At 41.8% G+C, this 16949-nt stretch overlaps 1 protein-coding gene across 3 annotated transcripts in view; it reads left to right on the top strand.

Annotated features, from left to right (window-relative positions):
• SYNJ2 (synaptojanin 2) overlaps positions 1-16943 on the top strand; it is a 70796-nt gene extending 53853 nt beyond the window's left edge. For all 3 annotated transcript variants that reach the window (XM_054061523.1, XM_054061524.1, XM_054061525.1), the window contains 10 exons: positions 178-295; positions 2306-2524; positions 3585-3663; positions 4919-5087; positions 5463-5603; positions 8255-8389; positions 9577-9689; positions 10306-10414; positions 11667-11869; positions 13691-16943. In XM_054061523.1, coding sequence (XP_053917498.1) covers positions 178-295; positions 2306-2524; positions 3585-3663; positions 4919-5087; positions 5463-5603; positions 8255-8389; positions 9577-9689; positions 10306-10414; positions 11667-11869; positions 13691-14491 — 2087 coding nt within the window. In that variant the 3' untranslated portion in view covers positions 14492-16943. The remainder of the gene's footprint in view (positions 1-177; positions 296-2305; positions 2525-3584; positions 3664-4918; positions 5088-5462; positions 5604-8254; positions 8390-9576; positions 9690-10305; positions 10415-11666; positions 11870-13690) is intronic.
• The last annotated feature ends 6 nt before the right edge of the window (positions 16944-16949 follow it).

Below are 16949 nucleotides of genomic sequence, written 5' to 3'. Positions count from 1 at the left end.
GTCCCTGACTTGTAAATCTTTTAAGATACAAGCTCTCCTTTGAATGGTATATACAAGAACAAAAAAACCCCCACCTTCCACTACTATTGTCTATGAAGTGCCTCCTAATAAAATAGCTTTTAACTATTAGTAAAACCAGCTTTGAGTGAGTTTTAAATCGTGTTTTGTGCTTCATAGCTGGAGAGATCAATCTTCTAGACAGTGATCTGAATGCTGAAACTAAAGTCAGGCACACCTGGACCCCTGGAGCTTTGATGTACTATGGGAGAGCGGAGCTGCAAGCATCTGACCACAGGTAAAGTCCTGGCAAATGAGCAGAGAAAGGGCTGCTAGGTTAGAATGTGCCATATACCTTCAGAGTGAGGGACCGAGTCTTATTCTGTGTTCAGTATTCATTTGGTGGGGTTTTGCCCCCCCCCTTATGGTGGGTTTTATACCAGGTGGGCCAGTATCTGTGGCCCTGTATTGATTCCTGCTCCACTGCGATCTTGGCAAGGGGTGGATAAGTTGCAGCAACAGGTATAGGAGACTGAGGGCTCTCTGTTGCTTGGTTTTGGAAAGCTCCAATACAAAAATAAGCTACTCTGATGGTTTTCCACTCAGATTGCTGTGAGAGAGGAAGAGATTGGGATTGTGTGTCCTGAATAGTTGTAAGATAGGGTCAGGTGTGACCTTTTCAGAGTAGTGAAGTGTTTGGCTGCTGGGCTTCCCTTAGAAATGGAGATGGGAGGAAGAGGAAAACACAAAAGACCAGCGCCTCTGGTTGGTCCATACTACCAACTTCTCTTTAGGGATATGAATGACCTTTCTTTGTTAAATTTGTCACCACTTAATTTCTCTGAAACAAATTCTGTAAAAAACACACCTTGAAAGCTCCTCTGCATTCGGAATAATCTTTGTCTGGCTCCTTGCATGCCCGGTGGAAATGTTGCAATATTGTCCCTCATAGCAACACTCAGTCACTCACAGTAGCTGGCTCTGCACTTCTCCTGGTGCTCTTGCATGGAAGGACTGTTTTGTATTCCTCCAGCAATGGAAGAAAGTGCCTCTTGCAATCAATTTCTCTGTGTCAAGACTTTGACATTGCTGTGTTCCATGAAGCAGAGTGGAACTGCTGCACTCATTATATAGGACCCTGAGGATGCAGTCTGTGAAACACGGCTGTTGTACGTTGGTTTTCTATTTCAGCAAACTGACTGCAAAAACTGCTTTTTAATTACAGTCAGCAGGTTTGCTTTCCCAAGGCTTGTGTTGGAAAAAGGGCTTAGCTATATCTTTGTGACATATGGAAATGCATTATAATCCACTGTGCTTTTAGAAATAGTTAACTCTTCCTATACATTTTTTGTGTTTGCTACTCTGCTATTGTTGCTTTCATGTTTTCTGATACTGACTATTCCAGAACCTGCTGTATTGCAGGTAGGAGGCAGCAATTTTGACATAGCTAGAAGAGCAGCCATCCCAGTTACTGCTTTGTGTACGGGCAGGTGGGAATTTGAGAATGTGGATTGCATCCACTGAGATGAGTCAGGCTTTACTCTTTCAGATAGCTTTATCCATTTTATTTAGATCTAACTCACAGAGATGTCACTTGTGACAAATGGCTGAAGAAGCAAATTTGCAGTGTTGACTGCTTTTAATGTGATGGATTAATGTGTTTCCTACATTATACACTGACAGTACCTTGTCCTTAGTGGTTGGGAGAAGATGTCTTTATGTGGCCTTGCCTAACAGAAAATAATATATTGCCTTCCTTATCTATAGATGTTTTGGAAGACATCTGTTTGATGATGAGTCAGGTGTCCTGGTATTTTTAGACTGCATGTTTACCAGAAGTGCTACACACAATTGTTATTTGAATTCCTTTATGGTGTATCCTCACTGTTACATTCAGCTAATGCAGGGCTGGTAGATGCAATTAAGAATGCTCAAGGCATGATCTTCCTCTGCAGGAAAAATGAACTGATCCACCAGAGTGAACTTCTGAGCTGTACTGCCAGCCACAATGCTTTTTTGCAGTGAGGCCTTAAGTAATTTGTTCCGCTTCTCTTCCTGTGTAGAAGATACATAAAAATCACTTTCTTCTGAAGTATAGCAAAGTTAATTATGTATTTGCAGTGAAATTTGACATCGTGGAGTTAAACATGATCAGAGATGTGTAGAGTTTAAACAATACACTGGTTGTCCTTCACCCAACTAAATTCTTACCTACGGCTTGACATTGATTTTAATTTTAAATAAGCATTTCCTATTGGGTGATGTTGATCTTGATTTTAAACAAATATTCCTCCTTTGTTTTATCTAGGCCAGTGTTAGCTATTGTAGAAGTAGAAGTTCAGGAAGTTAATCAAGCTGCCCGCGAGAGTGTTTTCCAGGAAGTGTCATCTTTCCAGGGACCACTGGATGCCACAGTGGTTGTAAACTTGCTGTCGCCAACGCCTGAAGAGAAAAATGAGTTTCCTGAGGACTTGCGTACAGAGCTTATGCAAATGTTTGAGGATTATGGCACTATTGTTCTGGTCAGGTAAGTCTGAGAGCTGAAATGGAATGTTATCTATTCTAAAACACAAACTAGGAGTTCCCTTTTTCGTCTGACAGAATTAACTTGGTATTAGAAAGTAGTATGCTGAATTCCTTTACTGCATGTTGAATTCTGCATTAGAAATTGAATACAAGTGCTTTAAATATCTTTTATCTTTCATCAGCCTGTTACAGCAATAGTTTAACAGCTCTCTTGGCTGAGTGGAGGAGAATTTCATTCAGTACAGCACCATAATGCTTTGCCATGAATCACCACCTTTAGATTCAGGCCTTATTTCTATGCATTTCTTCTTCTTGGCAAGTCCTCAGGGCCCTGCTTCACTTCTTCCGAGGAGGTCTTGCTCTCCTCCAGCACACTTTTACACTCACTAGGATTTCCTGGCTGGCTCTCCTTTCTTTTGGGGGTCATTTTGCTTATTTTGTAATGGTACGGGCTCTCGCAGTTTAAGAGGGAGCGTGTGATACCTTCTGACAGAGCAGTTCAATTTCATTCTGGTTGATTCTGTACAGGGCTGTATCATAGCAATGAGACTTCTGTTTTGAGAAATACAGACTAAAGACTTGACAGTTGACCTGGGAAACAAGACCATAAACTTATGTTGTATTTGACCCATTTCTTAATGAAGAAAACTGATGACCTGTTGTTGTATATTTTTTACGAAAAAACAAACATAAGTTGAGGATTCAAAAGCAGCCTTGCATGAACAGCAACACCACATTCCTTGCTCTTTTTCTTCACCAGCAAACAACATGCTTTGGTGGTTTGGTTTTGGTTTTAATTCCTTTAAAGCTGGATGGTATACTAGTCTTTGGGAACATCACATGCCCTCTGACGTGAGGTGTTTGCAGAGCCACAGAAGTTAGTACAGAGGGAGTATGGATATCAGACTGGGTATCCTGTCAAAAGCTGCTGAGATGTTTGTACTGCCACTTCAGGAGCAACCTAGTAAAGGGTTAGTAAACTATCATGCTTGCCTTTAAGGTTTTCATTCAACGGTGAAGTAAAATGCACTGGTTTTTCTCCTCTGCCTTTTTTTTACTAGGATCAGTGGAGGTCAAATGCTGGTGACATTTGCAGACAGCAAGTCAGCTCTTCGTGTTATGGATATAGATGGTGTCAAAGTAAGACTCTCTCAAACCTATAATAATAATTTCATAATAAATATCTCAAAAGTGGTTACTTAGGTGAGATAGTTGAGTTTCTAGCTAAATCAAGTAGCATTATTTTAAAGAAATTTAGTGCTCACAAAGTCCTTAGCTTTCCCAGCTGCTGAAACTTTTAATGCAATATTTCAGTTTTAGGCAGGCAGGAGGTGTCTTCTTGGAGCTCCTAAGCAGTGCTAAGCATCTGGCCTCTGATACCACTGCAGAGTAAATGGATGCCAGTCATTGTTCTGGCTCTTGAAGTAGTTCTGAGTTTATATGTGACTTTATGCTGTTAACGCAGCACCTTCAGAACTGTGGTTTGGAGTTTTCTTGTTTCTCTTACGTGTATCAAATAAACTTCTACCAAGCTAGAACAACATCATTCATTGGCCTCCGTGGTAAACTTAGCATTAACAGTAGGCGTTTACCTTCCCATCCTCTGCTCTTCCTTCCCACACACACTCTGCAATTCATCAACCCCCTCATTTATGCTGACAAAACTGTTTGTGCGGCTGCACTATAAAATCAACATTGAAGTAATGGATTTAAACCTTATTCTTCTTTCATATTTGGACTTTATTAATTTGGCTCTTTTCATCGATGTAATTTATAGTACAGACCCAAACACACAGTTGTACGTGCACTTGACTTTGGTGTCAAGGTGCTTGGAACCTGATTCTGGAACTTTGTGAAGTAATTTTGTTGCTGAAGCTGCAGCCTTGGACACCTCACACCAAGTGTCCTGGAGCAACACATGCCAGCAGCTGTGGTCTTAATCTGATAATATACTTTCCATATAAAGCAACCATCATATTTGGGATTTTCTGAGCAGAAAGTGCCCTTACAGGTGGCATCAGGGAGCAAATTTGTGTGTGTTTTAATGCTGCTGACTGAAAAATAGAACCCTCCCACACCATTATTATTATGACAGTATCGTTTTGACAGTATTTGATGTTTCACCTATTTCTCAAGTATTTTGCAAATGCAGCATCAGTGCTTTTGAGCAGTGAAGCTAATTTTCTTTCAAGAATATCGTTACAGTCTGAGAAGTTTTTTATGGGGATAGGAAGAGCTTTTTATCATTTCAGAAGCCTTTTGTTTAGCTTCTGAAATGAGCTTTAGTTATATCAGTTTCTGAAGCAGTTCTACAATGGACAGGCAGCAGTGATTCTGTTAATGTATTCTCATTTTGTTGTTTGGCAAAGGGGAAACAGTTCTTTCTTTGCATTAGGTCAGAGGCAGAACAGTGAAGATCCGGCCCAAGACCAAGGATTGGCTAAAAGGCCTTCAGGAGGAAATTGCTCGAAAACGGGACAGCATTGCCCCTGTGTCTCCCATGGCAAACTCCTGCCTTCTGGAAGAAAATTTTGACTTCTCGAGTTTGGACTATGATTCAGAAGGTCAGCAGCAAGTTTTCTAAACTAAGGTGGTGAGAAATTGCTTTGCTGACTTTAGTTGCACCGAGAAGGTACAGTAGGAGTTTGTGGCACCTTAATTTCTACTGAAGCCACGCTTCTTAAAAAGAGGATTGTAATTAAAGCCATGACCTGGCACTGTGCCTGGGCAGAAAACTGTTGCTTAGATTTTCCTTTTAATTTAGTGTTAAAACATACATTAGAAAATTCAGTGTATGGTATAGTTGTCTGAATAGAAACAAAGCAGTGAGACATATGGGTTACACAAGAACCTTGCTATTAACTTCATTGATTGGTAGTAGAGAAAGACAGAGAATGCATGTGCTCACTACGTCTCTGTTATCTAATATTTTAATTCAGGTGATATAGTGGAGGATGAAGATGATTATTTAGATGATGCTTTGTGTCAACACCTAGTAGAAGATATGCCGGAGGGCTGTGGACATTTCACATCCACAGATCATTCAGACAAATCTGGACAAATCCCACGGCTATATAAAGGTAAATTACCTACATTCCTTAAAGCAAGACCTGAAAGTTTGTCGTCTGTTCTCCTTTTGTCTCTATTTCTCTGTTCATTTATGTCTTCATTGTAGGTCCCCCAAAGATAAGGAGCATCTTTTTGGTATGTGTTCTTACAGTACTCAACCCTCCTTGAGTTAGTGAGTGTAACTGAGGCCCTCAGGCATAACAGAAATACAAGTAATAAAGCTTAGATCCTTCTCCTCTTCGGCCTAGTGCAGAGCAGGAGCACTGGGAAATGCTGTGTTCCTTTTATAATCAGGAGAAATTAAATCGTTTTGTCCATGTGATGCTGTTCAGCACCAGAGCATACAATAAAAAAAAAATCTGTTATTTTCTTATCGGTGAAGGCCAGAGGGAAATCAAACCAAGGAATCCTGTTGATTCAATGATCAGCTTGGCCCTGTCCTTTGGACAATAGCTGTGGCAGTGCAGTCAGGCATAAGCTGGATAGTTCAGCAGGTTGTTGTGTTCAAATTACTTACTTCAAAGAAGCCTAAAGTTTCTCCTTTGTTCCTATTTTATTTATTTTTGAAGAAGTCAAGGTTCGCACAACAGGTAAATTAATTCTTTTAGTGCTTCATAAATGTATTAACGTTTTTCCTGGTCACCTGACTTGTTGGCACATTATTGTGAAATGACTCAGTAAAGAGAAGATAAAGCCGTGAAGAGGATGCAGATAAAAACTGCAGCAAGAACCCGCCAAGCGAGCAGTGATCTCTCTTACATTGGGATGTGATCAGGACGTGCTTTGGTGACCAAGTATTGACAGGTTGGGTCACGTATTAAACGCTTCTCTATGACAGCAAGGGATTCAATAGCTGCCTTCCTGCAGTCTCTCAGAAGTGCATGTCTTCTGACATAAAACTGAAAACTTTAATACCTTCAAAGGCTGAGTCAGAAGCAGGGTTCAAAAAGATTAAATGAAATTCACAGATTTACGCAGACAGATTTTTCCAAACAATTGGAGTGATATACAGCTTTCTTGTCCACCTTGAGTCATAGGATGAGTGCAGCGTGGCCAGACCCAGCAACTGAGCCCTGAGCCAAGGACTGATCTGTCGTTATTAAATACTGTGAAGCCAATAACTTTGTATTATAGATGCCTTGCCCTCCAAATACCTCTGGCCTACTGTGTGATGATTCATTAAGCTACAGAGAATTGCAGTGAGTGATTCTTTTCACCCACACTCACTCTTCTCCACAAAGAATATCAAAAAGTAAATGGAGATGATAAAGTATAGTTTGAAGGAGGTCAAGGTGGGGCCATGGTCTCACACAAGTCAAAATATAATCTGTTCAGTCCATCTTGAAAGACAGTGCAATTTTGGATGCTTCCATAAGCTTCCAGTTCCACCTGAGTAACAACTAATCAAAGGTATGATGATTGCATAGCTGGTGTTAGACACAGATGGAAACCAGGGACAGGCAGAACAGTGTGTATGTGTGTTTCCAAGATCAGAGAAGGGCATAGTCTCACAAAACTGATGTCCGTGGGAGCTGTTGCCTAAAACCAGCAGCACTTTAGGGGAAGGGATATAGTGGTGGTGGCTGGATTGGGGTTTTTTTTGGTCTTGTGTTCAGTGCTAATGCCAGAATTTCAAGCTGTGCATTTAAGCACCTGCATGACTCCTTGGATCCTACCAATGAGCCTGTATCTGCAGAAAGGAGGGGTTGAGGGGGTTGGGCAGATCACAGGCTGTCTCTCTGTGGCTGCCTTCCGCTGCTGAGTGGGAGTAGGAAACTGTGAGGCAGCTCCGTATTCCCTGCAGAGTGCAGCTTTCTGAAAAACAGGAACTTGTGTAAAAATGCCTGAAGTATGAGACTGCTGCTACCACAGTTCCTTCCACATCCTCTCCAAACCACGGGGACAAAACTAAACCAGTAGATTTTTGAGCGCTAAAAGAACACAGCTGCATGGCTGAGCAGGGAAGGGAGGGGAGAGAACTGAAGTGAAAGCCCTCACTTCAGCACACTAGGACACTCCAGCAATCCCTACTCCTCACCTCTCCAGCTGTCAGAGAGGCTTAGGCAGGATGAAAGATGGTGCAATAGGCCAGTCATACAAGGTGCAGCCAAACGCTGTCAGATTGAGGCAGGAATACCTGTTAGGAGATGTTGATGGAAAGCAGAGGTGTGGTGAGTGAGCCATCCAGTCAGTTTCTTTATCTGGCATAGAAACCAGTTCTCCTGAGCAAGGAAAGTTGGCTAATTCTCAGAAGCAATTCCTGCATTCAGGAAGAGCAAGGGATTGACCACGACTAGCCTGCTCGTGGCTGCCATGACACAGTTTTTGGATGAGAGGAAGTTGCTGCCAGGTTTGGCTATGAAAAGCTCAGACTCCAACAAGGTGCCGTGAAATCAGGTGCAGGTGGTCTTTGATCAGCACAAAGAGTTAATAAGTGCTGGAAAAGGAGAGAGAGAGGTCTCTGACAAAAGGATAGATGTTTCCTGGAGTGGGAGCAGGGAGACATTCAGGAAGAACAAAATAGAATGAAAGGAGCCATGACGTGTTGCTGAGAGATCTGGTTGAGGCTTGCCCTTCATAATCATCTCTCTCCTGACCATCGAGATTTGGTGCATCTCACCCAGCAGACACCTAATATAGACCCTTTCTAAAACTTCCCTAGATGATACAGACCTGGGCAATTTGAAGCAAGAGCTCGAGGCAAGTGGGGAACGCCACCGCCGGACTCCAAGCAGGTCTCTGTCCATTCCTACCAGGACTCGGCCACTTCAGCCACCTCAGAGGCCTCCACCTCCTGGTGAGCTTAACTCTTTCTTCATGTTGTGTTGGCCCCAACTGAACACTGCTGTTTCTGAGTGACAAAGAAAGTAGTACTTTGCTCTGAAATGTCAGGCTGTTGGGGTACTTGTACTTGCTGCCCAGTCTGTTTCAGCTGACTATAGCTGCAGTTAGCGACAGGAGAAGTTTGTCTTTAGGATGACAGATACTCCACAAAAAATGCCTTTAGTGGGGATGGAACGGCCCCATATGTTTCATACTAACTCAATGAGTTGACCAGCCACTTTGTGGCAATAAAAATAAAATATCAGTACTAACTACTGACTTCCAAAGGCCCTGAGTGTTTTCTTTTACAGTTTGGTTTTTTCTAAGTTAATTGTAATCTTCCTTTTAAAAAGCTTTGAGAAAATAATTGTTCTGGACAGTTTTTGTCCTTTTCTGCTCTGCAAGCAATTCTTGCTTGCTTTTGTATTTATGGAAGAAATGCAAAGCAGCTTATGATTTCGCAATGAGGCACAAAGAGGGAGTGATGCTCTCTACCTAAGCTCTACCCACCTGAGATGCCAAGAGCACCATGCTGCTCCTGTTTTTATGGCTGCTTCTGGCTGAATGCTGATTGCTAGATGAGCATAATCATCTTTGCCTTCTGTATGACACAAGCTATACATCACATTTTGCTTGCAGCCCAGAAGGTTCTCTTTTGTATATGTTTTCCAGTCTTAAATTAAAGGATTCACTGCTGGAAGACGAGTTCTTCAGGATTATTCCCATTAATTTCTGAGTCTGTTGCACAGAAGTGACCACACTGGTATCTGTTTTCTGTGCCTGGAATGCACAGCTGAGGTTATTAAATTAATTAAATGAAAGCAAGACTGTTTCGGAAACTGCTTCCTGATACAGTTAAAGATTTCAGCATTTCATTCTGTGTTGAGATTGCTTTTTTCACTTTAGACCAGTAACAGTTCAGCCCATCACTCCTCCTAGATTAAAGTGTCTGGCTCTTGGCACTCAGGCAGAGGGACTCAAAGTCCTCGCTATCCTACAGGAAGCTCTTGTCTAATATGTTGTCCCCGGAGGAGCAAGGAGAGTGACAGCATCTCTTTTATTTATCACAAACAATTTCGAAGCACATTGGTTTTGCTCCATTGCAGATAAAATGTTGTACCAGCTCTTGAATGTAAAAAGCCATTTTTATTCCTCTTTCAGCTGGAACACCAGGCAAAAAGTCCCCCTCAGACAGTTCCCTCCCTCCAGGAAGCTCTTCCGCCTGCTCCATCCTGGCAACAGCAAAGCTGCTACCTGGAGCCCCTCAGCAGCCAGTGAGTCCTGCCACTCAGTATGGTCCTGATCTTCCCACCTGTGTAGACGCCGAGCATCACATATGTGACAGGCCTGTCACACAAGGAAGTCCATCACATGCGTGAGCTGGAAATGCTAAGATGATTTTCTTGTACTGTAATAGGGAACTGTAGGACCTGCTAAACACCAGAATAAATGTTATTAAATTGCCAGGAATTACTAAGATCAAAGAGGGAGAGAGTGAATGCTGCAAGTTCAGGGAATTGTTGGTTCGTTCTAAGTGCTGCTTTCTGACAGCTAGCTTGACTTTTCAACCCCGTGATAATAACATGCTTTAATTCTCTTCTCACCTCTTTTTTGATGGGTTGTGCTAGTGCCCAACATACAGAAAAGTCTTGACCATTGCCAGCAACACTGCTGGCCCTCTGAGGACACCAGGGCTGTCTGCCAGCCTCTAACAAAGATGTAATACCTGCCCAAACTCCCCACCCTTTCTGTAGTACTTAGAGGTGGCTGGAGAGCCACTGGCAAGACCAGCACTTCCCAGGTGTGTGAGCTGAGCCATAGGATTACGAGTGCAGAAGAAAAAACAGTTTTCTCAAGATGACTCATTCTCCTATATTTATTTTTTAAAAGCCTAAAGTCCGAACTGGAATAAGTAAACCTTACAATGTCAAGCAGATCAAAACCACCACAGCTGAGGAAGCAGAAGAAGCTATTAGATGTCTTATGGAAGCTAAAGGAGGTAAGCACAGCTTTCTAACTGACTTCTGAAAATCTTTAAATAAAGAAAACTGTAGGTGTATTCATCCTTCCCATCATAGCTCAAATGCACGTATTTCTATTCAGAAGCTCACCTGAACACTGACACACGCATTCTTGCAAGACTGTACTTAGTGTTCTCTGTCAGTTTTGATAATATCAACCTTTTTTTTTGAAGATTAATCTGTCACCAGGAGCACCTTGGGTTATTTATGTCCAGATCTAGTCTGAAAAATTAAAAGATAAAGATGGGAAATCTTCCTAAACTGATGGTGTGCTTGTGGTAGCTCAGAGTTGCACAAAGGATATTTGCCGTTCTACTTAGCGAATGCTCTCTATTCCAAGCAGGACCAGAGAGTAAATATAGCTATTGGAGAAATAACCTGGATTCTGTTCACATTTTGACAGCACATATAGTTGTAACCTAGATAGAAGCTAGCACCACTTTAGCTTGAATAGCTAAGCTGAAAGGCTACTCTCTGTACAGGCTCTTTACATAGTCCCTGGAGAAGAGACTTCTTGCAAGGGCAAGTTAAAGCAGGAAACTAGTTAAAATATTGAAACTTGGGCACCTCCAGGGTTGCAAGCAGTCCTTCTTCTGATGCTGTATGAATGAGAAAGAATGCAGTATGAGTCTGAAGTAGCTACCCGAGTTTGCAAGGCTCTCAGTTTAGGAGAAAGACATCCCTTTTCATTTGTGAGTAGAGCAAATGCAGATTGCAATAATCCAGTTTAATTAGAAGTATCATAAAGGCACTTTCATGTTTGCTCCTTAGAGAGAGAGAGCTGAACATTTTTTTATATCAGATTTACTCTCCATTAATTTTGAAATTCCCATTAAGCATTCCACTCGGTGTTGGTAAGGATAGTAGTTTGGTGAGCATCACTTTCAGTCCCTTGTGCTCTACCACCAGTTTACAGTTCCTCCCAAAGTACAAGATGCACTTGGTATCATCTTGATTATCCAGATAAGGAAACCAGGGCAAAAGGAGACTCAGGATTTCAGTCCAGTACACCTGAATAGTGGCACTGCACTGCTCTTTCGGCATGAAATTATTCCCTAACTGCCTCCTACAAATGTGACAGGATTGCAAAGATCTGTGTGTGTTTCTAAAACCTGCCTTCCTGACCCGAGCATGTTCCCTTTAGGCATGCACATTTTAGGAAACATTAAAGAAATTATCTTGAAGCTACATTTTAATCAAGCCAAGGCGCTAATTGTTTTTGCTTTTCAGGACTACAGGAAGATGCAGTAAAGTCCACTTCAACTAGAAACCAAATGTTCACCAAACCTGAGCCTCTTCCCACCATCGCAAAGTCAACATCATGTCAAGGGTCTCAGGCAGGACCAGTGCTTGTGCCCCATCGCCCACCACCCAAAGTTCCAACTACGAAGAAGCCAGTACCTCTGCAAAGGACCACAGTCAAGGTGGAAAATGTAAGAAAGAGAGTTACAGCAAAATGCATCCAGCCTCCATTACAGAGTGTGAATGATGGCAAGAGGCATGGACTGCTAAACAACTCTTATGAAGTCCTGTCACTTAAAGCTCTTAGCCAGCAGGCACAGAAATTATTTTGTGTATTGTAGTCACTAAGGCATAAAAATTTACTAGATCAGAAAGTAAAAAGAGCCTTGAGTTCCTTACTCAGCCATATTCAGCTTTTTTATTTGTCAGTCTGTTGTCTAAGATATTGTTACTTTTCTTCTGGATTTTCTAAACCTTGTCAGGATTTAAGTCTCTTCCCTTGTTTATTACAGTGTTCACTTTTGACCACATCATGCGTGGTCTGCTCTGTATTGATTTGAGGCATCTTCTTTATCAGTATGCCGTTCTCTGTCTCGTTCAGAAACATCTCACACGCAGTAAAATGGGATTCAGCCTTTCACTTTGGAGTCTGGATTCTGCTCAAGAATTCAGGTTATTAAAAATACAAACCTGTAGGTGTTGGGGTTTTAATCTGTCTCTGTCAGGTCTCTACAATGGAGATAATAGTTCTTCACCTTTAAAGCTGCTAAAATGAGTGTTTAATGGTGAAAGCAATTTAAGTACAAGAGAGGGAGAGAAATACAACCTTTTAAGTTCTTCCTTTGACAGAAGCTCTGTTCTGAGCTGTTAGGAGTCCTCCCTTACCTTCCTTTGTAAAAAATTCACCCCTTCTCTATCATGGATTTTGTGCCGTGTCTGCTTAGCAGATTCAAAAGAAAAACCAACCTGGCCAACATAGTGTGTGCCCTTTCCTGAAACACTCAATAACTTTCAAGGAATAGTCTGTTTATTTTGTTTATGTTGTCATCACTCCCAGGACACTCCTGAAAGGTGCTGAGAGGGACTGCAGTTTTGGTGTCAGTTATAGGAAATCTCTTGAAGGAATATATCTACTTCAGTTTGACTTCATCCACTCCTACCTCTACCTGAGTGAATTCAGATGGGAGATGAATACTTAAAGACCTCTACCCAATCCACCTTTATAATTAAAAAAGCACGTCATCAAATGTTGGCAACCTAACAGCAGCACATAGACAGAAGTGGCAGGAGATAGTATGAAATATGGACTCTTTTGACTGCATTAAAAAGCCTGTATGTTATCTTTTAATATTATTAGACAGTAATAAAGAATTAAAATGCTTTCATTTGTCACATTGAGTATGAGAAATCTGAAGCAACCCTTGCCCTCTTGGACTGAGCTGGCCCTACATACTTATATATTTTTAAGTGTTGAATATATGCTAGGTTTCAGTTTGAAAGTGTATGTTGAAAGTTTACTTTCAGCTTCAGTTCTTGCACCAGTGAGACATGACAGAGCCATTAATGCTCTTCTTGGGTGTTCAACCTTATGTAGCAGAATATACCCAAAGGCATGTGCTAATGGCCTCATTAATTTAGCTCTCCCTATGCAATCTTGCTTAAATAACATTAGTCAGCAGAGAGATGTGACAAATAAATAACTCTTCAGAACTCTGTTAATTTGGCCCGGAGCAAAGACATGAGAGACGGTCAGAAAGAGATGTATTTCTCATACAAGGAGCAAACAGGCTGTAAGGTCCTCGTCGTCAGATTGCACTCTAGATGAACACTGGTCCAAGACATGACGTGTGAGAACAGGTACAGCGTAAACCTGTGCTGTCAAGCCTCCTCTTTATTTGTAAGGCTTTCTCTTCCTCTCCAGTACTGTCAACTTTTCTCAGTAACACCATCGATAAGACTTACGCTGGTAGCGTCTCAGAGTTCTTAAATTTCTTGTTCTTTTTCCTCCTCAGGCCCTGCCTACAGAAGAGCAATTTGACCAACAGCCAGTATTACCTCCTTTTGGCTTGTCAGAGCCCTGTCTAGAAGCTGGAACTATTCTTAGTCCAACAAAGATTACTCCAGTCCCTAAACCCAGAATACTACAACCTGAGAAGCCTCAGGAGAGCAGGGGAAGCAGCGAAAGGCAGCTCCCCTCAGCAAGCACAGCTGAGGCCAGTATGCTGCCTCCCCAAAACGCTTCCTTTGCCCCAAAGGTGCCACCACGAAGAAAGAAATCTGCTCCTGCAGCTCTTCATCTGCAAGTTCTCCAGAGCAGTGACAACCCACTTTTTAGTGGGTTAATGTTCAACTCCAACAACAACAATAATCCTGGGTTCTGCCCCCAGACTCAGGACGTTCCCATCCCTGCACGGTCTACTCTCGCAGCTCCTACATCTTCTGCCAGTCTAGAAAACAGCACAATTAAGCAGTTGGCACCAAATGCTGCAGAATTGATAGCTAACCTTCAGGGCCCTCCCATAGCAGGCGGCCAGCATCCACAGCTCTCTCCTAGCAGCTCCCTTCTAGAAAACACCAATCTTTTGGACCTGGACACAGATTCTTCCTGCCCTGCTTCCATACAGGCAGCATCAACTACTTCTCCAGCACACACTCCAGAAAATTTAAAATGCCCCAGCTTGAAAGATTTCAGTCACTGGGTTACATTTAGCGATGATGAAGACAGCAGTGCGCTGGCAGAAGGGTTCAAACTGCTTGCCTTAGAACAAAACAAAAAAACCTTAAAGAACACAAATTCTGATTTAGAATTGTAAAATCTGTCCCCTTAATTTTCCTGTAGAAATCATAATTATGATGCAAAATGAAATCTTTTGCACAAAGATTTTTATTTAAGGAAATACATTGCCTGTCCGTGCTACATTTCATTCTCATGTTTAAAGAGAAGCCACTGCCCCTGGAGGGAAGTGTATAGGGTATATACAACCTAACATTATCTACAGCTTGTTTTAAAAGTTCCTTATTCTAAGTTATTTCTTTTTATTAATCTATCTTAGGATGTTTTATTTCGGGTACAAATCATACATAAGAACATATAATGATGTATGGAAAAGAGATGTTAAGAAAAACCATTTTCCTGTGAAATTTATATATTAATCAATTTCTGTTGCTTGAAATAAAGCACCCTTATCTTGAATAGTTAGACTGCTGCAGTTATTTTGGAACAGACATCCAAGAGGGGAGTATACGGTATAAACAGGGCATTAACTGGTACTGGTCTGCTACTAAGTTTCTGCTGTGGAAACAAGGCTCAGACAAGATCTTCTTGTAGATCTAGACATAAGGAAGAATTTCTTCATGATGAGCGTCATGAGGCACTGGCACAGGTTGCCCAGGGAGGTTGTGGATCCTCCATTCCTGGAGGTGTTCAAGGCCAGGTTGGATGGGGCCTTGGGCAGCCCAGTCTAGTAAGAGGTGACCCTGCCTCTGGCAGGGGGGTTGGAACGGGATGATCTTTAAGGTCTCTTCCAACCCAAACTATTCTATGATTCTATGTTTGGTAGCTGCAGTGGTGGCATGTAATGCTTCTCAGAAGACCAAGACTTTGGCGAGGATAATCCATGGTGCTAACATGTCTATTATCTGCTCTAGGTGTGCAGGCTTTCGCCTTGCCTAGGCTGTAAAAATATATGCTATAGATGCCAATTGCTCCAAGCAGGCAGTTAAAACTTATAAACAGATTGCATCCTGTCAGGGTAGCTTGTTAAGCATCAAGATCTTTTATTACTAAAGCAAGGAGAACATTTTTAAGCAGTTGGTGAAGCTGCAAAAACCCTCCTGTTTTGTTTTTTTTTTTGCAGAAAAAGTGTATTAACAGTTCAGAGTTTTTTTTTCTCCATAGGAAAATGAAGAGGCTTGTTCTCAGCTTCTCGGAAACTGAGAATTCAGCCACTTTCTAATCTGTAATGCCTACCTGTTTCACTGCCACTACCGAATTTTGAACACAAGACATCCTGAAAGAGAGGAAGCGGCCTTTGTCTGCACACCTGCCGTCCTTCTCTGCTCCCTCGTTTGCCAGACACTTAAAAAATTGCCAAATTCCTTCAAAGGCCAAACCAATAAAACCCAGTACTAATCATCTTACACTGTCAGTATAACGAAGTGGCAGGCTGGTGAATAGTGCTGAAGCAAGGTAGTTTTTTTCCCTACATGATGAGACAGCCTTAGCCTCTTCATCCTCCTCTTGAAAAAAAACTGGGTGAATATTTATGGGCACATTTCAGTATAAAAACTTAAGAGCAGTTAAAAAAAAAAAAAAGTGTGTTATATGACCATATCCAACATTTTCTGCAAAGATAATTAACAGCTCTGGGACAGCTAATTTACATGTTAATGAAAGCGTTAGCAGGAAAGCCAATTAAAGTGGATTTATACAAGTCAAATAAAATCTGCTTTATTACTCTCCTTGAATAAAAGAAGTATGTTGCCTTTAGCACTGTATCTTACGGCGATGCATGTGGCAGGCTGCCCACTAAAGTACGAATCCCTGCAGCGAGCTGGTTTATACTCTCAGCGACAGCATATACTGTTCAATCACAGCAAATCAAGGGAAAGGAACAGACAGTCCAGCTGAAAAGGTTATAGCAAAGACTGAGGAATCTCCATACATTACCTCCCTCACTGATGGCCTAAGTTCCAGCCAAGTGTTTCTCAGGGGCAGGTGTGTGTCACCCGGATTGTAGTTTTAGTGGTGAGGAGAAGCTAAGCTGGACCAGACTTGCTCTGCATTTGCAAAACCACTACAGAAAACTCAGACTGCCAGAGTGATGCTTTCCTTCTCATTCAGGATTAAACCAGGCCCCAACCACAATGTCAAAAGAGGCCAAGTAATCTGAACCATCCTTAGCCGACATCCACAACTATGAGCCCAGCACTTGGAAACCTTAAAATTGTTGACACTGGCTCTGAAGCCAGTATGTATGATTTACCAGATGCAAGTATATAAGCGTCTGTGTGCTTATCCAACATGACAGACTCTGACAAGAGACTAACACTACTTGAGCTTGCCAAGGATCCTATAGCACAACAACTTTAAGCTGTTACAGGTGTTCTGGTTGTTCAGCCTCATTCATGTTTGGGGAGAGTAAAGTGGTTCTTGGCATAGCAGCTGCCTGATTTAGCTTTTTTAGGTGGGTGATGACTGAAACAAACAAAACCAATGAGAACGAAAACCAAAATATTGTCTAGAATTTCCACTCTGACAAAACATTTTTT

Source organism: Cuculus canorus, chromosome 3 (assembly GCF_017976375.1).
Source record: "Cuculus canorus isolate bCucCan1 chromosome 3, bCucCan1.pri, whole genome shotgun sequence".
Taxonomy (NCBI): domain Eukaryota; kingdom Metazoa; phylum Chordata; class Aves; order Cuculiformes; family Cuculidae; genus Cuculus; species Cuculus canorus.
This window is presented reverse-complemented; position numbering and strand designations above follow the sequence as displayed.